The sequence below is a fragment of the Mustela nigripes genome, chromosome 13 (assembly GCF_022355385.1).
Source record: "Mustela nigripes isolate SB6536 chromosome 13, MUSNIG.SB6536, whole genome shotgun sequence".
In the NCBI taxonomy this organism is placed as follows: domain Eukaryota; kingdom Metazoa; phylum Chordata; class Mammalia; order Carnivora; family Mustelidae; genus Mustela; species Mustela nigripes.
Window position 1 is genome coordinate 109,295,056 of NC_081569.1, and position 26,168 is coordinate 109,321,223.

At 39.2% G+C, this 26,168-nt stretch overlaps 1 protein-coding gene across 12 annotated transcripts in view; it reads left to right on the plus strand.

Moving 5' to 3' along the window:
- The window catches only part of SYNE2 (spectrin repeat containing nuclear envelope protein 2), a 331,267-nt gene that overhangs the window by 108,641 nt on the left and 196,458 nt on the right, over positions 1-26,168 (plus strand). For all 12 annotated transcript variants that reach the window (XM_059373366.1, XM_059373365.1, XM_059373360.1 and 9 more), the window contains exons 12-27: positions 1,743-1,907; positions 2,517-2,629; positions 3,631-3,793; positions 5,151-5,229; positions 5,510-5,697; positions 7,669-7,833; positions 8,724-8,873; positions 10,443-10,613; positions 15,367-15,525; positions 15,827-16,000; positions 18,473-18,607; positions 20,266-20,424; positions 23,131-23,342; positions 23,489-23,579; positions 24,483-24,583; positions 24,838-24,964. In XM_059373366.1, the coding sequence (XP_059229349.1) occupies positions 1,743-1,907; positions 2,517-2,629; positions 3,631-3,793; positions 5,151-5,229; positions 5,510-5,697; positions 7,669-7,833; positions 8,724-8,873; positions 10,443-10,613; positions 15,367-15,525; positions 15,827-16,000; positions 18,473-18,607; positions 20,266-20,424; positions 23,131-23,342; positions 23,489-23,579; positions 24,483-24,583; positions 24,838-24,964 (2,352 nt within the window). The remainder of the gene's footprint in view (positions 1-1,742; positions 1,908-2,516; positions 2,630-3,630; positions 3,794-5,150; positions 5,230-5,509; positions 5,698-7,668; positions 7,834-8,723; positions 8,874-10,442; positions 10,614-15,366; positions 15,526-15,826; positions 16,001-18,472; positions 18,608-20,265; positions 20,425-23,130; positions 23,343-23,488; positions 23,580-24,482; positions 24,584-24,837; positions 24,965-26,168) is intronic.

Sequence of the window (26,168 nt, forward strand, 5' to 3'; positions counted from 1 at the left end):
CTCTCTGACTGGTGTGAGGTGGTATCTCATTGTAGTTTTGATTTGCATCTCCCTGATGTTGAGCATCTTTTCATGTGTCTGTTAGCCATCTGGATGTCTTCTTTGGAAAAATGTCTATTCATGTCTTCTGCCCTTTTTTTAACTGGATTTTTGGTTTTTTGTATGTTGAGTTTGATAAATTCTTCATATCTTTTGGATACTAACCCTATATCAGATATGTCATTTGCAAATGTCTTCTCACATTCTGAAGGTCACTGCTTATTTTTGTTGATTGTTTCCTTTACTGTATAGAAGCTTTTTTATCTTGATTAAGTCCCATTAGTTCATTTTTCCTTTTGTTTCCTTTGTCTCTGGAGTTTAGGAAACAAAACAGATGACTGTGGTGGGGGGGCGGGGTGGGGGCCTGGAAACAAACTGGGAAACAGACTCTTAACTATGGAGAACAAACAGGTTTGCTGGAGGGGAGGTGGGTTAGATGGCTAATGGGGATTAAGGAGGGCACTTGAGATGAGCAGTGGGGGTTGTATGTTAAATAATGAATCACTGAAGTCTCCACCTGAAGCTGATATTACACAGAATATTAACGAACTGGAATTTAAATAAAAATTTGAAAGACAAAAAAATAATTAAAAAAGAAAAAGAAAAAGAAACAAAAAGAATTCCCTGTATCATAATCAGTTTCTTCCAGGGTCTTCCCTGGGCCCCTATGTTTGGCTCTGTTACATCGCTGACCACAGTTAACTGTAATCATGTACTTTGCTCCCCCCACTATGTGCTTCAGGCAAGACTTGTAGTTTTTTTGTTTTTCTGTTTTTTATATTTATCTGATTGACCCTTAGATATTGAGTGTTGTGTTACTTACTCTCCCCTTCTTGGCACATGGATTTGGGCAAGGCCCTACTCTTACTTTTATTTACTTGTTTAATTTGTGTTTCCGTCTAGACCCAGGCCCTCCTTCCATTTCCCTTTCTCCCTAGGCCACTCTTGTGATGTGCTTAAGGTGTATCTTTTTGTTCTGTATGTTCTCTCAAAATACATATTATATTTGTATGCTCATATATTTGTAAATTACGTAAATCGATGTTATATGTTATTTCTGCTTCTTAAATTTTTGAGCACGTATATTTAAAATGCTCCACTGTTCCAATGTACATGTAATTTGTGTCTAATTGCTGTATGTACTCTATGGTGTGCAACCACCACATGCCCCTTCTCCTTTCTGGAAGATTTTTATAGCTCTATCAGTTATTAGCAACATAGATTATTAATAAATGTTTGCAGAATGAATGAGTGAGTGAATGAATGAATGAGCAAACCAGTCAATCAATTCGGGAGTGAGTTCTGAGGGTCCTTAGTGGGGAAAAGATCCAGGTGGAAGGGACAGCAAGACTCAACACCTTGGGAGTGCCGTCAGTGTTTGGAGAAATAAGTAGTTGGCGTTTGTGTGACTCCTCTGTGTGCACGGAGTGGTGGGAAGGCTGAGGAAGCAAGAGCTTTATTTATTTATTTGAGAGAGAGAGGATGTGTGAGTGAGGGAGGGGGAGATGTAGAGGATGAGGGAGAGAATCCCAAGCAGACTCCCCCACTGAGTGTGGAGCCTGTGGTAGGGCTCGATCTCACCACCCTCAGACCAGAGTCAAAACCAAGAGTCAGTTGCTCAACTGACTGGAGCCACCCAGGTATCCCCAAAGAAGTAAACTTTAGAAGAACGTTGGCTGAAGCACAGATTTTTGTTTTTTCAGATTAATATGTGGGAAACAGAGCTGAATCGTGCCTTGCCCTCACCGCTATGTCAAATTGAAGCCTGGCTCCAGAAGGTAGAGGAGCTTATAGATGAAGATTTGCCGGCTTCCCAGGATTACTGTGCAGCCAAGGCTCTAATACAAGAGAAAATTACTTTAATCAAGGTTGGAATATAAAAAAGAAACGTGGAAAAATCTGTGTTTTGTTAGAGACTGTTCTTGAGGAAGACTGTGTCCTAGGGAGAAGGGAAGGAAATAAGTGGGTATTTGAGGATGGTTCAGAACGATTCTCTTGGGGTTTTGGGGAGCCATAGATACCTTCACTTTCTTCATGGGCATTCTGCTAATTCAAGCTGGAAACAATAAGGTACAGTCTAGTCAGTTCTAAAGCAATTGAAAAGCCTGGCCAAAAAGGAGGGAAGAGACTGGTCTAAAATGTGGGAGATTGAGTTCTCAGCAAAATGGCCCGAAGGAGTTTGATATGTGATGTTTATAGCATGTGAACCCACAAAGGAATGGAAAAGAAATCCAAAAACTAAAGATTTTGATAATGCTTTTACCAAAGAATCTATAGTCTGCCCATCTGTAAAATGTTCCAGTTTAAAGCACTTGGGATGAACATACTCATTTGCAAAGTTTTAGTTAAAAAAAAAGTAACGGCTTTATGATTTGGGGGGGGGGGGGAGACATGCCCAGAGCAAATGAGATGAACAAACCCCCAGTTACAACATGTGGCAAGAAGTCTGGTTCATGTCATGCTGAATTTCTTTCCAGAGTCTGATGGACAAATGTGATTGTCATTCCAATACTCTTCTGACATTCGAAAATGGAGATGAACAACATTTGCCACCGGTACCATCTAAGAAACTGGAGGAAATGAAAAGACGGTTTGTAACACTTTCCCTTCACCACTGCTGAGACCATTCCTGTTTGAGCGCTAATAGGAGGCGGCAGGGACCAGAAAATAACACATTTTTCGATACTTTCTGACAAGTATTCTTGAAATCTTGATGAATGTACCTTCAGGTTCTGGGTGAAAGTAACATTGTATCATGCTAACCATGCTTCCTCTCTCAGCAGATGATGGCGATGGGCAAAGTTCTGGATGTGGAGTCAGGAACTGAGCTCTGTATCTGAGTTTTGATGACATTACTGTCTTTCTGAGGGTATAGCCTCATTTGTAAAAACAGAAAGACAATCATCGCCCGGTTCATGTCTCACAGGGATACTGGGTGAAATGGGAGGTTGTATTTGAAAGCCCTCTGTAAACTCCAAAGTAGGATAAACAGATTATCCAACTTATGGTTGTCCACCTCTGCTCCTCTTTTCTCATCATTCATAAGTAATTCACTAGAATGATAACGAGAGGGCGTTAGCCTTAATATGAAAGCTGTTTGAATACGTAAGTGTTGAAATTATCATTGCGTTCAGTTATAGAAAAGTTTACAAACTGGGTAGAATATTTTGGAGATTAACATTTATTGTAGGATTTTTTAAATAGGGGAATCATTTGTTCAGAAAATGTTCTGTTAGATTTTTCTTTTAATCTCAGGAGGACTTGTTTTCTATTTAGCCACAATGTTTGTTTTACTTTGGGTTTTTCTGTTTGTTTGTTTTGTTTTGTTTTGTTTTAAGAGAAAAGAGTTGGGGCACCTGACTGCCCTGGTTGGTAGAGCATGTGACTTCTGATCTCAGGGTCCCGAGTTCAAGCTCCATATTGGGCATAGTAGAGCTTACTTTAAAAAAAAAAAGATTTGAGGATACATCTGAGTTCCATGTGTTTAAAATAAAAAGCCAAAGACCCAATATTTTTAGAAATGCCAAACAGATTATCTTGCATTTGGGGAATAATACTAAGTTAAACTCTAAAACCTGCAATATTTTCCAGAATCAACAACATTTCGGGGAAAAAATTCATTCCACGTCTAGAATTTCATTACTATAAGTGCTCAGTTCTTGGTTTGCTAGATGAAGTGAAATTAAAGTTGGATGTTTGGAACATCAAATATGGGAACAAAGAATCTGTGGAATTGTTGCTGGAAGACTGGCATGTAAGCTTTTTATTTTGTGTTGTAGACAGTATTCTCCATGTCTGGGAGCTGGGTTTGCATTTTTCCTTGGCACAGTTTCCCTTCACCTTTTCAGGTTTTGAGATGAGTTTTCTTGGTAGCTTTCATTAACTTAAAATTGCCTGGAGAGCAGAAGTATAGATAGTCACATAAACAGACAGTGGGAGGAAGAAGAAAGAGAAAACAGCATTATTTACCTTACCAGGGGAGAGTCAGTTAGCCAGGCTACTTAACATAATAGTTGGAAGATGTTTCAACATTATTTCCGTTAACAGTTCCAACTTTCACTTGTTTAATATTTTTTTCCCACTCAGATTCATGGTTTCATTCAAAAATTAGTTTTTTTCTTAGAACATTTTGTCTTAGCCTTTCAAATTCTAAGAGTGGGAAAGACAGTGTATTTTGTCTTGAGGCTTTTCTTGGAGAGGGGGTTTGGCTCTTGCAATTTATAGGGAGAAAGTGTTGCAATGACTTAAATATATATATGTTCATTTGTAAATTAAAAGCATCCTAGAAATTTCTACAATTAGGACTTACCATTCTTTCTGTTCCCTTCTTTGTGGAATGAGACCCCCAAATCTTGGAAAAATCCAAGGTTGTATTTTGCAGTGCAAAAATTGAAAAAGATGTTGAAGAGAGATGTATTTACAGTGGATGATTTAAACACTATACATTCCCGAATAGGAGGCATCATTCTAAATTAGACTAGGTTTTGAATATCTTTCTTTCTTCTGCTTTCTTTGATTTCTCATTTTTCCATTTAAGTAATCATACCATTGGAGCCTAATAAGTGCACAATAAATAAGGAGTTTTTAGTTAACTCTGCATTTTTCCATAGCAGAGTTTGCTTGCATAGGACACATAATTTGACTAATATCAGTGTCTCAAATGTTTTTATGTGACAGGTGGTAACTATTTATAGCATAATATAATATGTCTAATCAAAATTATTGGTTATTAAATGTGCAAAATAAGAGAAACTGATATAAATTATGTAATATTAATAAACACATGAAACAGGAGATTTTTGAAAATTCTGTACTTCACTTGTCTTTTCCTGCAGGAGGAAAACCACTCTAGAACTGTATCACTACAGTAAGATAAAGTTTGTCAGGTCTTATACCTGCCTAGTGTTCATGCTCCTACTTCTATTTCTTAGGTCTTAACTGTCTTTCTTCATGACCTGCTCTTCTCTTCTACCCAAATATACAGTATTTAGGCCTTAAAGAAATTTTGGTGCCTACGTGTTTCATCAATATTTATGTCTCTATCTGGATATCATGGCACATTTTAAATAGTAAAAAAACTGTCAATGTATTTTTTTTCCTTTCCCTCCCAGAAATTTATCGAAGAAAAAGAATTCCTAGCTCAACTTGAAACTTCCTTTCAGAAATGTGAAGAAATCCATAAGAATTTAGGTAAAGCTGTATAGTTACTTTTTGATGGAATGATCATCACTTAAAAATAGCATTTTATCTGTTTTGTTTACTTTATACCTTCATGTTTTAGGAATTGGTTTTACGTATTGTTTTTTTTTTTTTTTTTTTTTGAAAACCCTTGCATTCACTTTTAATATTATCGAGTATATATTTATTTCAACACTGTCAATTAATATACAAGTATTTTTCTTAAGAGTATGATTTTTATTAATAATAAACTGTTTTCTGAGATTACTTTCTTGTTTTGTTAACATTATAGCTGGAGAATATCAGGATATTAGTGAAGAATATACCATGGTGGAATATAATGTTTGTATGTATAAAAAATATATATATAATGTGAAATCCACTCTACAAAAAGTTCTGACATGTTGGGCTACTTATATGGAAAAACTTCGCTTACTCAAGGCTTGTTTTGAGGAGACAAAGAAGGAACAGATTAAAGAGGTATTTTCGGTCTAATGGTACTTTCTTTTTTTTACTTTCTTTTTACTTACTTTTTTACTTTCTTTTTTTTTTTCTTCCATTTTGTTTGGAGATCCTCATTTTCAATCCAAAAATGAGAGGCCAGGGAAAGTAAACATGACTCTTGGAAAAATTCTTTAAGGTATTGGAAAGAGTTTAGTTTCTTTCTAATATAATTGTCAAAAGGAAGTTTTCTCCTCATTATAGGTGTTAAACACACATACACGCACACGCACACGCACACACACATACAGTGTAGTTTTTGAAAGATATATTGCTAAGTTCTTTGGAAAGAAATTAGAAGACTTGGAGTATTTGATAGCTTATAGATACATTTAACTAAAGTTGATATTTTATGAAGTTTTATTTTTCCATTTGGTTGAATACATTTCAGCTCTAAAATCTCTGAGTTTCTAGAGGAAGAAAATGAAAATACCTTAGACTTATGTGGAGAGGCATGGAAGAAATTTCAGTGTCATTCATTATTCTTTTCATTTGCTAGTCATGTAATAATCTGTTTTATGATTATTCTCTGAGGTAGTGTTTCTTTCATTTGTTTTTCCCTGTTGCAAATAGATATAGACAGGTTAAACATTTTCCAAATAGAAACTAAAGTTACCCAGCTGAAATGGACTGTTTATATGAAAGTAAAATTTGGGATACGTGTAGGAATGCAGGAAAAATATTTGAGCGGTTAGTGAGTCATTCTCCCTGTCTCCTGTAGTGATACTACAAATCTGAATCTTTGACTTTCAACACTCATGTGTTTAAAGATTTTTTAAAAAGTTTTAATTTAATTTTAGTCGGTTAACATACTGTGTAATATTAATTTCATTTGTACAATGTAGTGATTCAACACTTGGGCGCGGCACCCAGTGCTCATAAGGACAAATTTACTCCTTAATCTTCCTCACCTATTTCTCCCATCCCCCCAATTACCTTCCCTCTAGTGGCCATCACTTTGTTCTCTATAGTTAAGAGTCTGTTTCTTGGTTCCTCCCACCTCTCTCTCTCTCTCTCTCTTTCTCCCTTAGCGTAGTTTCTTAAATTCCACACATGAGTATAATCATATGGTATTTGTCTTTCTCTGACTGACTGACTTTGCTTAGCATTATACTCTCTACCTCCATCCATTAAAGATCTTTTATGAAAATTCACATAACTGAGAAAAGCAACACATGAAGCCTTGCAGTTTCCAAACTCTGTGCTGAGGTGTCCTGAGCTGCCAAAGAGGACTTTCACGATAATTTAATGTTTGAAGGAAACACACCATCAGTCTGTTGGACACCATGCAGCACATAACTACTAAGTGGTTTGGACCCACCTACTTGAAAATAAGACCTGTAAGATAAATCTGGCCTAGGGACTCTATCAAAAAATTACTGAGACATTTAGGGGACCATGAACTGATAAATGCTTGAGAACCTTTGCTCCAAGTTCATTAACCACTTAAGAAAGATAGAACATCAGGGGTGCCTGGGTATTTCAGTTGGTTAAGTGTCTGCCTTTGGCTCAGGTCATGATCCAGGGATCCCAGGATGGAGTCCCACATGGGGCTCCCTGATCAGCAGGGAGTCTGCTTCTCCCTCTCCCTGTCCGCGCGCATGCGTGCTGTTTCTCTCTCTCTCTCTCTCTCTCCCTCTCCCGTGCACGCGCAAATAAATAAATACATACATACATACATACAATCTTAAAAAAAAAAAAAAAAAGAAAAGAAAGAAAGAACATCAGTTGCTTCCTAAAAGTTTAGGACCAGAAGTGATGACAGACAGCTGGTGTCTCCCAATTAGTGATCAGGAATGAAGAGCTAGTCCAACAGGGAAGGGAAGGCTCAGAATCCCTAAGAACCTCACATTCGCTTTTGCTTAGAATCAACCTTAGTAAAGATCTCTTCTGGATAATGGAAAGACAAGTATTAATGTCATTAAAATGTGTTGCTTCTGTGTTGTGTAGGTGCCCTTTGAGACACTATCCCAATGGAATCTAGAACATACTACTTTAAACGAAGTGGGAAATTTCCTGATTCAAGTCAGTAATGATGTAGTTGGATCATCTATTTCTAAAGAACTGAGAAGGCTGAATAAAAGATGGAGAAAATTTATTACCAAAACTCAGCTTGTAAGTTTTTTTGGTTTTGTTTTTGTTTTTTTCGTAACAGTTTCATTGAGCTCTAACTCCCATGCCATACAGGTCACTCATTTGAAGGGTGTAACTAAACGTGTTGAGTATATTCAGAGTTGTGTGGCCATCACCATCGCACATTTTTGAACATTTTTGTCACCTCCTAAGGAAGCTCTGTACCCTTTAGTCGTCACTTCCCACCTTCTCCCAGTCTCCTCAGCAGCCACTAATCCACTTTATGTCTCAGTAGATTTGCCTTTTCTGGATATTTCCCTCAGATGGGATCATGTAATATCTGGTCTTGTGTTTCTTGCCTTTTTTCACATAGCATAATGTTTTCAAGGTTCATCTGTGTTGTAGCATGTATCAGTACTTCCATTTCTTTTTATGGCAAATAATAATCTATTGTATGGGTACCCAACATTTTACTTATGCATTGATCAGTTCATGCGCACTGGCTTCTTTCCACCTTTTTGACTATTACTAATAATGTTGCTGTGAACGTTTATGTGCAGGTTTTTGTGTGGAAAAGTAATATACTGCTTTCTAGTTGAAATTCATTTACTATTAATAGAATAACATAAGCATTTTTGCCTACCGATTTCAAGTTTCTTGAGAACATACGCCAAGCTTTATATAGCTTTATAGTTAGCATAGTGCCTTATAAAAGTAGACCTTTAATTAATAATTTTTGAATTTAAATTATTAAATTATTGTTTCTTAGTAATTCAAGACAGGTTTTTTGGGGAAATACTCATTCTTTATAACACTGTTATTAAGTGATAAATCCCAGAAATACATTGAATATATTATGTCCATTTATGGTTGGTAATAATATAACTTCACGTGAAAAATATGGGCTTTAAATTTTGTGACATTTTTTATAGGAGATGAACCTTCCACTTATAAAAAAACAGGATCAGCCCGATTTTGAAAATTGCGAAAATGCTCAGCTACCTAAAGAAGGAAAACCAACTGTTGATTTTTCAAGAGATATGTCAATAGAACTTCCTGAAAATCATAATCAGAATATAAAGGTAAAATAGTCATATTTTATATATTTCATTTGTATATAGAAATAACTTGGCAATTTAAAAAAAAGTTTTTTTAAGTAGACTCCATGCATGGAGCCCAGAGCAGGGCTTGACCTCATGACCCTGAGATCAAGACCTGCACTGAAATCAAGAGTTGGATGCTTAACCGACAGAGCCACTCAGGTGCCCCAACTTCGCTATTTTTCTTTTGATAAAAGCATATTGTTGAAACAGTGGTAAATGTGATTATTGGATAACATTTAAAGTATGGTCATTTTCCACTAGAATGTGTAAGTGGATCCCTTCATGAAGGAGCTTTCAGTGTCCAAGTCTGTGTCTCTTACTCGCTGAGGACTTTCACAGGCATGCAGAAGCAGCCATGACATCTAGACTGTGGAAACAGAGTTGATATTTTCTTCAGATGATTTCTGACTTGTGCTCAGGGACTGCCCAGCTTTGGTCTAGCCCCTGGCCTGTGTCTTGCTTCCTTTCTGTACAACGGGGGACAATATAATCTTTATTTCTTGTTTTGTTGGAAAATTTGGACAATGATTTAGATTATAGACAAGACTACGGAAAAGGAACAAAGAAAGAATTATATACATGTAAGATATAATACCTGGGATTTATGAAATGTGCCCCCTTCCAAATAATAATGGATCCAACTTCACCTGAACTAAGTTTTCACTGGCTTTGGCCAGTGGCCCTGATGGAGTGCCAGTGTTTCCCACCATAAGGAGACCTGATGAGAGATATAGTCTTGAAAGATCTGAAGTTGTGCAGTATGCTTTTAGAATATAAGAATGTGGAATACTATTTTCTTCTAAAACATTTAAGATACAGTCGATTAACAACAACTTTACGAATGGATCTATCATGTAAGGTATAAAGCAGCAGCATAACAGCCTACAGGCTACTGAGAGATGATTAATGGGACAAGGCTTCATTTTGAAGCCTTGTGTTGAAGCTGGATTCCGAGTCCCTTCCTGGTGATGATGTTTCACAGCTACTGTTGCGCAGAGTTGTGTTTAGTTAAATTGTATATGAGTTTTAGACATTTCTGTAGAGTCATTACCCTAATTTCCTAACCCTTAATCTTTTTATCTGTAAAGTGGAGCTGATAGTAAATAAATGATAGGAATGATATTCTCATTAAGAAAATATATGTGTACATGGAGCACCTGGTTGGCTCAGTTGGTGAAGCATCTGCCTTCAGCTCAGTTCATGATCCCAGGGTCTTGGGATCAAGCCCCGTGTGGACTCCCTGCTGAGTGGGGCATCTGCTTCTCCCTCTGGCCCTCCCCATGCTCGTGCTTTCTCTCTCTCTCAAATCAATAAAATCTTAAAAAAAAAAAAAAAAGGAAATATATGTGAACAAAATTTTTGCTTTCTAAAGTGATTAATACGATCATAAAGTGCTATTATTATTGTCCCAAAACTAGGTTTTAAGTTACTAAAATAAATAGGTTGAATTAGTTGTCTTCAGGAAAAAAATACACAACTTTCTTTTTTTAACTGAAAATTCTTTTCTAATATAAATGTTGTTCTTAGCAATAATTGTGACTGTTGTAGGCTGGGGAAGAACGTGAAAAAGAAAATGAATTCACAGGGCAATTTCAAGTGGCTGAAGAGGTTGAAAAACTCATTGGACAAGTGGAAATCTGGGAGGCAGAAACCGAATCTCTTTTGGAGCTTCTGAGACATCAAGAGGGTGTCGATGCCTCAGTGGAAGAGCGTTTGCAGGTATGAGTGTAAAAGTATTAAAAGGATAGATTTCATGGTTGTGGACTTAAGTATTAAGATAAATACAAGGTTTTGAGGCGCTGGGGTGGCTCAGATGGTTAAGTGTCTGCCTTCAGCTCAGGTCATGATCCCAGGGTTCTGTGATGGAGCCCCGCATCAGGCTCCTGGCTCAGTGGAAGTTTGCTTCTCCCTCTCCCTCCCCCTGCTCATGCTCTCTTTCTCTGTATCTCTGTCTCAGGTGAATAAATAAGATCTTTAAAAAAAAAGATAAATACAGTTTTGTTTTGTTTTTTAAAGATTTTTTCTTTATTTATCTGACAGAGATCACAAGTAGGTAGAGAGGCAGGCAGAGAAAGAGGAGGAAGCAGGCTCTCTGCAGAGCAGAGAGCCCGATGCGGGGCTCGATCCCAGGACCCTGGGATCATGACCTGAGCCGAAGGCAGAGGCTTAACCCACTGAGCCACCCAGGCACCCCGATAAATACAGTTTTAAAGTAAGTAGTAATAGGGGGTGCCTGGGTGACTCAGTTGAGTGTCTGACTCTTGATTTTGGCTCAGGTCATGATCTTAGGGTCGTGGGATGGAGCTTTTTCTTGGGCTCTGTGCTCAGTGGAGAGTCTGCTTGAGATTCTTTCTCCTTCTCTCCGTGGCCCCCTCACCCTGCTCATTCTCTCTATTTCTAAATAAATAAAATCTTTAAAAAAAATAAGTAGTAATAGGACTGTTTGAGTTTTCTTTGTTCAGAGTTTTAATAACTGCATGGATTGTCATCCCTGGATCATTTGCTGTGATTTTGCTTGAAGACAGAGAATAGGTTAGGAGACCACCAATACTACCTTATGACTCTCAATTCTTGAACTAATTTTCCCAGCTACAGAATGGAGATTAAAATATTCTCTTGTTTCCAGGGGCAGTGGGGACATGATGTGTCAGATAGGTCAGTGCCCTGTGACTATAAGAGATTATAGGATCCGTGCTTTGAAAGCTCACCCACTGATTAAGCCACTTTCCCTTCCTTCCTTGATGCAGGGAGGGTGACGGATGTTGTTAAAACCGCTCTGTCTTTATTCTCTGGCAGTTCAACTCATTGAAAAGCAATGAGGCAAGAGTGTGTTTTAATACCATTCAGTTCTCCTGGGAAAGAAGTTACAATTGAGGTTTTTACTGAGTTCCCGCTCAGCTATAAAACTTATGGAGCATGTCATAAATTACAACAAGATGGAAAGTTCCTGGGATAAAGGAATATTTATAGGACGCCTGGGTGGCTCAGTTGGTTAAGCAGCTGCCTTCAGCTCAGGTCATGATCCCAGCGTCCTGGGATCGAGTCCCACATCGGGCTCCTTGCTCCACAGGGAGCCTGCTTCTCCCTCTGACTCTTCCTTCCACTCTGTCTACCTGTGCTCGCTCTCACTCACTCTCTCTCTGACAAATAAATAAATAAAATCTTTAAAAAAAAAAAAAAAAAGAAAAAGAAAAGGAATATTTATATAATTATTTTTTTAAACCTGCCTTTCTGAAAGGTGTTTATATAGCATTTTGTGTTTTCATGGTTTATAGTAATGGTTTTCTAAAAAAGGATTTTATTAATTTATTTGACAGAGATCACAAGTAGGCAGAGAGGCAGGCAGAGAGAGAGTGGGGGAAGCAGGCTCCCCACTGAGCAGAGAGTCCCATGCGGGGCTCCATCCCAGAACCCTGAGGTCATGACCTGAGCTGAAGGCAGAGGCTTAACCCACTGAGCCACACAGGTGCCCCAGAATGGTATTTTTTGTTGCTTTGTAAATATTTAAAAAAGTTAACCTGTGCCATCTGTCAGTGCTTTTATTTATTTTTATTTTATTTTTATATTTATTGATTTGCTATAACTAGAATTTATTTTAGTGAAAGAAATGAGCAAGGAATGAGAAATTCAATATTTTAAAGCCTTCTGTAAACAATGAAAATACAAACATACAGGAATATATTTATGTTAACAAGGAATTAAGTAGCTCTTTACTAGAGCAAGATATATGGTGCATAAAGAAATGCAAATTGCGGGGCATCTGGGTGGCTCAGTTGTTAAGCGTCTGCCTTCAGCTTGTGTCATGATCCCAGGGCCCTGGGATTAGGCCCCACATGGGGCTCCATGCTCGGTGGGGAGCCTGCTTCTCTCTCTCCCATTCCCCCTGCTTGTGTTCCCTTGCTTGCTTTGTCTCTCTCTGTCAAATAAATAAAATTAAAAAAAAAAAATTGCTGGGGCTCCTGGGTGGTTCAGTTGTTAAGCTTCTGCCTTAGGCTCAGGTTATGATCCCGCGGTCCTGGGATTGAGCCCCACATCGGGCTCCCTGCTCATCCGGGAGTCTGCTTCTCCTTCTCCCACTCCCGCAGCTTGTGTTCCCTCTCATGCTGTTTCTCTGTCAAATAAATAAATAAATCTTAAGGGAAAAAAAAGAAATGCAAATTGCTGAGCAGTATAGATGATGTGATTTTTAAAAATGGTTTTTAAAACGGTTGTTTTTTTTTTAATTTAAATTTTAGTTACTTGACATATAGTTCAATATTAATTTCAGAAATCAAGTTCAGCAGTTCATCATTTACATGGAACCCCAGTGCTCATCATCACAAGTGCCCTCCTTAATACCCATCTCCCATCTAGCCCGTCCCCGACCCAACTCCCTCCATCAACCCTGTTTGTTCTTTGTAGTTAAAAATCTCTTGGGGTGCCTGGGTGGCTCAGTGGGTTAAGCCTCTGCCTTCGGCTCAGGTCATGGTCTCAGGATCCTGGAAAGTCCCGCTTAGGGCTCTCTGCTCAGCAGAGAGCCTGCTTCCTTCTCTCTCTGCCTGCCTCTCTGGCTACTTGTGATCTATCAAATAAATAAATAAAATCTTAAAAAAAAAAAAAAAGAGTCTCTTATAATTCGTTTCCCCCCTCTGTCTTTTTGCACCCTCCCAAATGTTCATCTGTTTTGTTTCTTAAATTCCACATATGAATGAAATCATGTGGTATTTGTCTTTCTCTGATTGACTTATTCTGCACAGCCTAATACACTGTAGCTTCATTCACTTTGTTGCAAATGGCAAGGTTTCATTCTTTTTGATGGATGAGTAATTCCATTGTATAAATACAATATTTATCCATTCATCGGTGGGTGGACATTTGGATTCTTTCCATAGTTTAGCTATTGTTGATAATGCTGCTGTAAACATTGGGGTGCATGTACCCCTTCGAATGTATATTTTTGTGTCCTTTGTGTAAATACCTAATAGTGCAATTGCTGGATCGTAGGGTAGTTCTACTTTTGGCTTTTTGAGGAAGTTCCATGCTCTTTTCCAGAATGGCTGTGCCAGTTTGCATTCCCACCAACAGTATAAGAGGGTTCCCTTTTATCCTTGCCATCACCTGTTGTCTCGTGTTAATTTTAGCCATTCTGACAGTTGTGAGATGGTATTTCATCATAGTTTTGATTTGTATTTCCCTGATAATGAGTGACGTTGAGGATAAAACAATTGCATTTTATACTTCATGCTTTTACATGCATAGAAAAATGTGTGTAAAGATAAACAGAGAACTAAATTCTTTGTTGATCCTGTATTATGTCCCACTCTTAGCACAATTCCTGTTGCCTAGTAGATGCAAACCAAGTATTTTTAAAATGAATGTGTGAATGATTGACTTAAATGGCCACAAAGGGAAGAATGGGGAAGAAGAGAAGCTTTTGATTTACATTCTGTACCTTTCCATTTCTGAGTTTTTTAATTGAGCTTTTGTTACTTTAATAATGAAAAAGAGAAAAACATTAAAATGATAAATGAATGTAGTACATTTGGTGTAGGACATTTAAATATTGCACAATATTGCACTGCTCTAAGATAAATAAAGTCAGCATTTATCTAGTTGATATCAAAGTGTGATTTCTATATTATCATACTCAGACCATCCTTGAGTTGTGATTAATTTTTTTGCTGATTTGATAATTGAAAAGCAGTACCTTGTTATTTTTTGAATTTGTACTTATTTTATTACATGTAAGGTTGAACTATCTGTTATGTATTATTCAACCATTTGTTTCTGTAAATTATCTGTTTATGTGTTTTCTGAATGGGGGGATCTTGGTACTTCTCTTACAGAATTTATAAGCTCTTTGAGTCATGACACATTTTCATTTGTATGGCATATATTTTTACCAATTCATGGACTTTTAGGTTGTTTATTTTATTTTACATAGAAAATCTTTGTGTTTATGTTTCTACTCTTACCCCCCCAAAATTGCTTCATACCCAGAGAGAGTATGTTAGTTTTCATGGATAATTTCTTCTGTTTCATAGTTTCCTATTTTATATGTAACTTTCTGATCCATCTGAAATTTATTTTTAGTATGTGGTAGAAAGCATAGTTTTAAAAAGGTTTATTTTCCAGTAGTCATTTTCTCCAGTAACGGTTACTTTATTTCCTTCCAACTGATTTGACTTAGAACAACTTCATTTTAAAGTTTATTACTATTCACTCAACTTATTTTCTGTCAATTGGCGTTGCATTACTTCTAGGCTTTAGTTTATTGCCATGCTTACTGTATAAAGAATAATCTGTAAAAGCCTATGTTTCTCAGAGTCTGTTCTGATACAAAGTTTCAAAATGAATTTTTAAAATAACATTTCTAGAGTACAGATTTATCTCATTTGGGATTTACCTCATTTTTATGATTTTGTGATGAGATTAAGGCCAATGTTTAAAGTTTAATCAGAATTTCTGTTGTGGTCTCACTTTGTTTTAATAGCACCTTATTGCCAAAGGCTCTATGTATGAGGAGCTTATGTCTAGAACTGAAGATATCTTACAAATGGATGTACAAAATATTTCAAGCCAGGAGTCCCTTCAACATGTTCTCACAGTTGGGCTTCAGACGAAGATTCAAGAAGCCAAAGAGAAAGTTCAGGTCTCTCTTTAGTATTTCCTAGTTAATGAATTTGTCTTTAAAAGTGAGTGGTCATTGGGAGGATGGGGAAGAGAGGGAGGGGTTGCCCTAGACATGGGCAGTGTTTTATAGAATATTACTTTTGCATTTTATATATGTATTTTAAATAATTCAGAGCATATTAGAAAATACCAATATAATAAATAGGCTATTTTTATATCTAGTGGGAATTTAAGAGTTACTACTCAAAGAATGTATTTATTAATTTATGACTTACTGAACAGCTGGGTCAGGCGTTGAGAATTTTTTTTTGTCTCTGCAGATCAGTATGGTAAAATTAGTTGCCGCATTAAAAAACTCAGCTGATGCCGAGTTCAACCTGGATGTCAGGCTGAAGATGGAAGAATCACAGAAGGAGCTCGACTCCTACATGACAAGGGCTGAGCAATTACTTGGACAACGAGAAAGCCAGAGCGGACTAATTTCAAAATACAAGGTGGGACTTCTCTGGCATCAAACGTAGGCTCTTTATTATTGGCTACATGTCTCATTTGAAATCGAGGTATTTTCATCCCTGTAGTTACAAAGTTATGGTAACTTGACAAAGCTTCCCAGTTTTAGACGCTGTTCCCGGAAACTATTAAAAATAGACATTAACATGAATGATTTTTTCAATTTAAATTTTATTATAGACCTGCCGAGTGGACTCAGGGGCAGTGCATCGAGAGCACAGCTGATTCTATGATAGTGAGCATGGATTTAATTTCTCTTGCTTTTCACATTAGTGAAATGGGTAAAATAATGCCAGCTACCAAGTTCATTGTGAGACTTTAAATGAAAATGAGGCCAGTAAAGGCACTTGGGATAGGTAAAATTCTCTGAATGTGAAATAGCACTTTTATTATTAAAATGCTTTGATAAAAGTTCCATGTGGACCTAATGCTGACGGTAGTTCAAGATCCAGTGATGCTTTTCTGGCCGGAGGCACTTTCAGGTTGCTTTTTCCTGGCTTGAGAGGGGGCTGAAGATGTGTGCAAACCTGAGAGTCATTAACATAGGGCAGGTGCTTGGGGGGGATAGGAAGTAAAAGTAAGTCAAGGCTCTACCCCTGGACACACTGGAGAGGTTGAGTGATGGGTATCCTTCTGCTCATTCCTTTATTCAACATTTCATACACTTGCTGAACATTTAAAATGCATTAGGCACCGGTGGGGGGGCACCCCCACACTTTTTTGGGAGTCTCATTCCCTCCTTCATTTTTCTGGGCCTCATTCCCTGTGTGGCTTTCTGCATTGTGAACCAGACAGGGCCCCTCTTATCAGCCATCTCGACACTGCTTTTCCCATGACCTCAGAACCCTCCCTGCCTGATCTGTGCTGTGCACACATTGCTAGTCACCCCCTTTGACTGGTTCCCTCTGTAGGCTTTTGCCACTTCTGTTCCCAGGTTGCTGAGAGTACTAAACTGACCTTATAGCGTCAGTGCTTCTCAGTGTTTCTCGTAATAATCACTGGGCTGCATGACAGGATGCTGATAGGGTCTGCTCAGGAGAGACAGAAGGCAGAGGAGACATGGAGGCTTCAGGCCCCTTCTCTACCAGAGAGGGGGAGTTAGAGGTGTTGGGCTGACACCGCTTTTCCTCTTTCTGACCTTCTGACCATTTGCCTTTTGGAATCTGAGGCAGGGATTTCCCCTCCTCCCCCGCCTTTTTTTCTCTGGCATTTAGTAAAGTAGATCTGTTCTCAAACAGAAGCAAGACTCCTGCACTGCCAGGTCCTGCCCTGAGACCCTGGGTCTCCAGGGACACATGAATAGTAGGAGCCTCCTGCCAGCATGTGGGTTAGTGTCTCCCTAGGTCATAAATCTCGCAGGCCTCACGGAGGCCGTGGAGGGGAGTCCTGGAGCTCAGCACTGTATCTTTTCTGCAGGAGGCCCATAACAGATGCCATGAGGGCATCAGCGAATTCCCACCCGGCTTAATTGCCTTATTCCCTAGAATTACTTTTGTCTTCTGTCTCTTGTAGGTTTTCTGCCTCTTTTGCAAGCCCTAGACTATTCTTTGTTCTGTCATTTGCTAATTAACTAGGTTTCTGCCAGGTAATTGCCAGGTAACTACTCCCTGCGAGCAGGTAAGCGTGAGATAAGGAGCAGACGCATCTCTGTCTACAGCCGCTCCCTCTCTGGGGCAGGATTGCCAGTGTGGTTGGCCCTGGGCAAAACTTTGAAGTTGACAATAAGGTAATGTTGACTCATGGCAGCATAAAAATGCCTTATGCACAAGACGAAATATTTGCCTGTTAACCCTGCTATAAATTGTGTCTTATTGCAACACAAATCTCTAATACAAGCCGCCATGTTCTTCATATGGTATTGTCAAGGAAGTATGGTCCTCCACTCACTAGTACTTAAGAACCTTAGAGGAAACAGCGCCAGTGGCTCATTACCCTGCACAATAATCCTCTTAATTATTTATCAGAGGGTAACAGAAGTCATCCTGAATATCCTAAGGAAGCCTTTATGTGGTTCTCAAATGTGTGACTACATTTGAATAATAAGTATCTTGCAGTTCTTTTCAAAATAATTCAAGAGATGTAAAAGGGATGTCAACCTTACTTAACAAAAAGTCTCCCCTAAATCTTTGTTGATTTCAAAAAGTCTTGTCCTATGGGGCACCTGGGTGGCTTAGTGGGTTAAAGCCTCTGCTTTTGGCTCAGGTCATGATCTCAGGGTCCTGGGATCGAGCCCCGCATCGGGCTCTCTGTTCAGCGGGAAGCCTGCTTCCCCATCTCTCTCTGCCTGCCTCTCTGCCTACTTGTGATCTCTGTCTGTCAAATAAATAAATAAAATCTTAAAAAAAAAAAAAAAAGTCTTTTCCTAATTGTGCCTATTAAAGACCTACCAAAATGAGCTTTGAGGACTTGGCAATAGAATGAGGCTTTCATGTTCTCATTTGCATTCTCTTTTCTAGGAAGCACTAATAATTCTTAATTCTAAAAGTCTGGCCAAGTATCTGAAGGCTGTTGAAGAACTGAAAAATAATGTAACTGAGGGTGTGAAGCTGTCTTTGGAAGAAGAGAGTAGAGTTGCCTGCTCCAAGTGGGAGGTAAGGACATGCACATGTGTCTGGGCTTCCTCTGGGAGAGCCAACCCCGGGGCCTGTCTGTGCTTGGTCACTGTTAGTGTCCCTGTGTGCTTGGTATCATGGCGAGGTCAATCCCGAGGTTCCCAGGGCCCAACTGGCTTCTGTGTTCAGCCAGTGACAACACGGTTTAGAGATTACAGGGTGATGGAGGGGGAGAAGGGAGAATCAAAGTCCCTGTCTTTGCGCAGCATCTCTGGCGGCTGTGTCTTCCCCTGGCTGTGGGTTCCGGAGTTCCAGCTTCTGGTGACCCTTCTGTCTGGGCTTGTCTGAAGCCTTCAGCCCCGTGGAAAGAGCAGCCTGGCGGCTGGGTTCATCTCCAGATCACCTTCCAGTCCCTGGAAGGTGAACCCTGGGTTCATCTCCAGATCACCTTCCAGTCTCTGGCTTCTCTGCTCTTTGGTCCCTCGCCTCACCAGTTCCCTGCATCTAATTCACTCTGAGTTATTAAATACTTAGTGTTTCCTGGGTCCCTAGTTGGATCCTTACTGAGACACAATGTATCCACACACACACACACACACACACACACTCTTTCCCAGAGAAATAGGCATGGGAATTGGTGGCAGACAGACCCAGATTCAAGAGCTATGACCCTGGGTAAGTTGTTTAACTTCTAGGAACTTCACTGATAAAATGTGGATAACTCCAGCTACTTGGCAGGATTATTGCAAGGATTTATCTAAAGCCTCTGCCACAGAGATTGTGTTCAGAAAAGGGTGATTAGTATTCAATGTATGTGCCTGGAGTCAGAAAATAAAGTAATATAATTGAATGTCTACTGTTGAAGGTGCTCTTAAGACACATTTTAAAATAAACTTCTAAATTTTAGAACAATTTTAGATTCACAGAATTATTACAAAGAGAGTACAGAGAGTTCTGGTATACCCCATGCCCAGTTTCTCCTACTGTTCTCACCTTACATTAATATGCTGCCTTTGTCACAATTCATGCATTAATATCTATTCATTATTCAGTTTATACTTTATTCATATTTCCACAATGTTTCCCTTCTGTCCTTTTTTCGCTACTTCAGAATCCCATCCCGAAGACACAGTACAGTTCCGTGCTGTTTTTCCATAGGCTTAGTTATGCGTTTTGTCTATGTGTTTTCTCAGTCTGAGTCTCACTTTCTGTTTTCTTAACAGTGTCGTTCAGCTAACACACATTTTTAGTTGTTAGGAAGAAAAAGAAAGTTCCTTTCTGGGTCTGGTATAGTCTAAAACGTCCTCCCTGAAGACACAAGGATGACAGAGAATGCCACTTAAACTCCCTTTCTATCTTTTGTTACTACAAATATTTTTATTGTGGGATTTTTTTTTTTAAGATTTTATTTATTTATTTGACAGACAGAGATCACAAGTAGGCAGAGAGGCAGGCAGAGAGAGAGAAATGAGGAAGCAGGCTCCTTGCTGAGCAGAGAGTCCGATGTGGGGCTCGATCTCAGGACCCTGGGATCATGACCTGAGCCAAAGGCAGAGGCTCAAACCCACTGAGCCATCCAGGTGCCCCTTTATTGGTTTTTTGATGAAAATCTTTCCAATGTATTCTTTTCCCATAATGACTATGACCCTCTGTGGGTTTCTTTTCTTTTCTTTCTTTTTTTTTTTTTTTTTTGGTAGGCTCTTCATCATGAGATGTCTTTGTATATTCAACAACTGAAAATAGACATTGAAAAAGAGAAGCTCAGTGACAATATTTCAAGACTCGAAAAACAAATAAATAAAGAGAAGAAACTGATTCGCAGAGGGAGGACCAAGGGTCTCATCAAGGAACATGAGGTAAACCACCTGTTTCCATTTAAGTGCTGTCATTATTTTGGAGTTTATCCTACATGGTTGTGTGTGTCCTTACTTAGCCTGGGATTAAACCTGCTCTGAAAATTACTTCAGCGCTCTCGTCTGTCCCCTGGGGACTATCCCTTACGCAGTTCCTTCTCTAACTACAAAGCTGTTTGCTTTGTAGAATGAAAAAAATTCAGCATCGAGTTAATATTTCATGACTTTCCTTGCTATGTCTCCGTAGCCCCTGTCCTTCAGACTCTGGTTACAAATGTGTCACCTGTTGCTAATGTAGCCACAGTTGATTTTGAGGGATATGGTGTCCTTAGAACTGCTGCTTTGGGGAAAGATAGCAAATGGGAGGCATATCTCATGACCTCTCTCTGGCCCCCATCCTATATGACTGCGTCTGTTTATTTGACAGTACTGACCCCTCTTCTTTCCTTTAAACTTTCTACTGCTGTAACTCTCCCAATATTAGTCTCTTTTGCTTTTCCTTATTTTATTATTTTTGGTGGGAAGTGGGGAGCTTCTTCCTAGTGTCCTTCACAGATTTCTCTCTCTTCAGGTAATCTCTACACCCAGTGAAAGGGCTCAAACTCACAACCCCAAGATATAGAGTCACATGCTCTACTAACTGAGCCAGCCAAGGGCCCCGTAAATTTCTCTGTTTTCATTTTGTTGTCTTAATGTTTTAGTTTTGAGAGTCTCTATTTTTTGGCTGGTTTCATGCCTACTCTCAGGGATTTTATGCCCTCTGCATTTTCTTTTCTTTTTTCTTTTTTTTTTTAAAAGATGTTATTTATTTATCTGAGAGAGAGAGAGTATGTGCACACAAGTGATGGGGAGGGGCAGAGGGGGAGGAGGAAGCAGATTCCCTGCCAAGCAGGGAGCTCAACCAGGGGCTCCATCCCAGGACCCTGGGACCACGACCTGAACCTAAGGTAGACACGCTCAACCGACTGACCCACCCAGGTATTCCCCATCTTTGTGTTTTTTTTTTTAATATTTTATTTTTATTTATTTGACAGACAGAGATCACAAGTAGGCAGAGAGGCAGGCAGAAACAGACTTCCTGCAGAGCAGAGAGCCCAATGTGGGGCTTGATCTCAAGACTCTGAGATCATGACCTGAGCTGAAGGCAGTGACTTAACCCGCTGAGCCACCCAGGCACCCTCCCCATCTTTGGTTTTAATGATAAAACCCTCTCTGTAATGTTAGTGCCTAAATTTCTGTCTGCAGCTGAGTCCTTTCCTCTGCACTCCAGGTTCTGAGTAGTAGCTGTCACCAGTGTTCTTCAGAGACCTGCCATTCGGCATGTCCAAAGCCTGTCAGTACCATCTCCTTTCAAACTCTTCTTCCTCTTGTGTCTGTTGGTCAGGAAGGACAGGGTCGCCTGCGAACTCCCCTTCTCCCCGTCCCCTTTCCTTCCCGCTCAGTCATGATGGAGTCTGGGGCCAGGCCCCCTCTGTTACTCATTAGAACAATTCTTCTTTTCCTTCCTTTCCACCAGTGTTGCTATTGCCTCCAACCTAGATTATTCTCCCCGTTTGATGATGGTCATGTCATCTTCCAGACCCATCCCCTGAGAGACCCCGCTGAACCACAGATCCTATGTCAGTGGCTCGCCCGTACTCTCAGAACATCTCTAAGCTCCTTAGAAGACCACACAGGTCCTTGGCAGCCTGGCTGCAGGACACGCCTTCAGTATCCCTTTTCCTGTGCTGTGCCCTCCCTCCAGCTCACTCCACTGCTGTTGTTTTAGAACAGCTGGAGCCTTTTTCCTCTTGTCTGTTCCTTCTGGTAGGAAGGACCTCTCTCTGCTTTTACTTCGGGGACTTGTCCTTGTTCTTTCTGCATCTCCCTCCGATGGTTCCCACATGTGAGGTAGGTTTTCTCTGACTCCTTACAGCAGGCAGTGGCTCTATCGTAACACTTGTCACACTAGCTACCCATAGTGTGTGTGACTGCTGTAGGGGCATATAAAAGGCTCCTTGAGGGTCCCTGAGAATGAAACTGACAAAGACGGACAGGAACAAAGCATACATATTTTATTGAATTATTATGTTCACACGGGAGCCTTTGCAAGAGAATGAAGACCCAAAGAAGTAGCCAGAGAAGGAGTTTTTTATACCTTTTAGACAAAGAGACCAGAATTGACAAGACAAAGGTAAGGGTTAGTTTAACAAGGTTTGTTCGCAGATTCCTCTGGTACTATCTTTGGGCTGACGAGAGTCTGTCTCTAATAAAAAGAGACTTTATTTCTGGCCGTTAGGCAGGAAGCAAGGAGCTTTTTCTGTGTTTACTGCTTCTTAATTGCGTTTAGCTCAAAATAATTTTCACATCAAAAAGGTGTATTTTAGAGGCTATCTGGCTGGCTCAGTCTGTAGAGCATGTGATTCTTGATCTTGAGGTCATGAGTTTGAGCCTCATGTTGGGCAGAGAGATCACTTCAAAAAAAAGAGGCTTATTTTGGGGTGACGTATTCTGGTTTCATTCACTGCATTACTGGACTGTGGTGAATCTCTTTCAGGCTGACTTCCTCATCTTTGTTTCTCCAGTGCCCATAACCACATCAGGCACACAGTCGATGGCCTATAAAAGAATGTGATATTGAAGTCACACGCATCTGTTACTTTCTAATCCTTATGGACTAATCATGGAAGCTCATCTGAAGCCCATTTTCTGCTTTATTTCCTCAATCAGGCCTGCTTTTCTGAGGAAGGCAGTCTGTACCAGCTAGATCACCACATGGATGTCTTGCGGGAGCTGTGTGAAGAGCTGACTTCTCAGAAGAGTCAACAAGAAATGAGGAGAGCACTCAAAGATTATGAACAAAAGATAGAACGACTGCGGAAATGTGCTTCCGAGATTCGTAGGACACTGCAGCCCACAACGGGAGGCACGTCGAAAACCAAGTTAGTGCTTCTGGAGAATAATTACACATCAGGGAAAAACGAGATGAAGCTCCTTGTGAAATCAAATGAGAAGGAATGTTCTTTATTCTCATTTAGGCGTGATTTTTCTTCCTTGATTTTAATATGCAATTTTGATTCCTCCCTAGGGAGACCATGAACACATCCGAGAATGGAGGAAGGGATGTCCACAGGGAGGGACCGGCTGCAAAATCACGTGACCCGCCATCAACCGAAAAGGTGTTAAATGTGGATAATGTATTTTAGGAGCAAACCTAGTAATGAAAAGGCCAAGTGTTATAGTAATCCACTTCTCGTTAATTGTTGGTTTTAATTATCTGATTTATTTTCATCAGCCAAGAATTCCCGTTTAAATAATGCAAGGAAGACTCCTTTTCCAAGAATTATAATACAACGAGCCACAGCTGTAGTGAGCCTCACTTTATCTTCCTCTGAGGTTACAAACAGGTCTTTCAGAAAGAGACCATTTGCTGCCATTATGAATACATGTGGTCTGTGGACATTCTTGTTGAGGATACCAGAGGTGGAATTTAATCTGTACAGATGCCTCAGCTTCACTGAGCTGAACTAGTTCATTTATCATTTGTCTTTTTCTCAGTAGGATGTCCTCTACTTTTCTCAGGAATTGAATTTTTCTGAATTCTTGAATTTTCGGTAAGTGGGCATGGACTATATGTCTCAGCCCAGACTGCCAGTCCGAAGTTGAGGGAAGGACGAGGTGTATTTGAATTCAGAGATCTGCTTTTGGCTGTGGCTATGAGGTCACAGGCGGATACAGTATTTTGTGGTTGGGAGAACACCTTTTCTGTGTTGACATAACCAATTAGAAGGTAAAACTCAGTGTCATAAATCTCTGTCCTAGAGGAAGACCTTTCTTGGAGCTGAGAAGCTTCAAATAAGTTGTATTATCTCCTGGTTTGGGGTATAAAGAATTAGTGACATACCTTTGTGTTATAAAGTGTTTATCTTTTCCAATTTAGTTAAGTATATCGAAATATCTTATGCGTGTGTATGTATATTCCAGTTGTATATTCCATTTGTCTATGTATATCCCAGTTAAGTATACTGAAGATATTATGTTTGCTATTTTGCATATTTACTTGGACAATGGGATCGATGAAGAATTTTAGCCTGAAATCCAAGTTAAAGCCTCAACAGGAGGAAAGCTCTATGGAGAAGTCTGAAAAGGATCACAATGCAGCCCTCAGTTGTTTACAAGAGAGGTAACCCCTTACATAACTGGAAAATCCACCAAAAATATTTCATAAATGCAAACATGTTATACTTTAATACATGCCTATAATCCATAAGTCATAATTTTTTTGCACATGGTCTGGTAACTTAAGCACCAATTCCCAGATATTTCTTCATATATAATTAAAAATTATAAATTAAGAAATTATAAGTTAAAAAATTATAAATAAAAAATGTTTTGTCTTATTAAAATTAAGTACTATTGCATTTAATTTTTTCCCAGGTATGATATCCACAGAGAAAATCTTGAGTTATACCTGGAAAATAACAAATTCAGAATTATTTCTGATTTCTCCAGTGACAAGGAAAGGAGTAGTGCTTGTCTGCAGGATAAACTGACAGATCTACGGGTAATTACCAAAAAGATCAGTAAGATAATAATACCACCATCTGTATAGAATTCACTGTTTTTGTTGAGGTTACATGTGCTAGATGTTTCCAAAGAATTCTCTCTGTTGGATTGCATTTCTAACATTATTCTATTTCAGAGAGTGATTTGCATTCAGCTACCAAGCCCAGGAAAGACTTGGTTTTGGGGTCCTAATTTATTGCTCATGCTCTAATTTGGTAGTCAAGATACTGTGGCTTGGAGAGTTTTGGATTATGTTTAGGATGGGAATGAGGGCTTCAGAAGAATTGCTCAAAACAATGTGTTTCGAGGCAGTTTCAACCAGTAGTCCAGCTGTGTTGCTCTCAAATTAACAATACATGAGAAACCAGTGGCTCCGAATATTTATTTCAGTCATCATCATTTTTATCAAATTGTCACTTATCTATCTGATGTTGGGACAGTTAGGAAGGGGCAGGCAATGGAGGGATATTTTGCTCTGAGTGATGGATAATCTTCTGGAGAGCCATTTGGCTCTGGCACTTCAGAGAAAACTGTCTAGTGTTAAGCGAACCAATCGTAAGCCGTACAAATAAAGATCTCCCTTATTTTGAAAACAATCTGTGCAGTGCAGAACAATACCGTTGTATGCTTGGAAGTGCATTAGAACGATCCCTTACAGAAAACCCAGCAGGTGGAGGAAAGGGCCACAAGAGAGCCTATAGTGCCCTTTAGTGATCTTCCCTTTATGATGGCAGTTCCTGAGTCACACTCTACCATCTGGCTCCTCTCTATTTTCCATCTGAGGAAGCAGAATTAATATGTTAAAATCTCTGTCGTTCAAGTGATGAATTTAGCACGTTTTCATCACAATTAAGAAACTGTCTTGAGACCTTACTCCAGTAACTGAATAATGAGTTGGTTATAAAAGCTGCAATAATCCATGGGGAAGGTGAAGAACAAATTATAATGATCGGCACTCAGTAAATTCTGTAGCAGCACCTTTAAAAAAAACACACACACACAAAATAACAAGATAAGGAGCTAGAATAGTATTGAATTTTTAGGTGTTTAATTATAAATCATAATTTAATTTCATTCACTTCTTATGTGATAGAAACAGTTTTGGTTCTCTCTAGTTTTGTTTTCAGTTTAGGGAGAAACAAAGACTTATTATCTAGAGGAAGTAGGATATCTGTTCTTACATTGCATGTATCTTTCTGAAT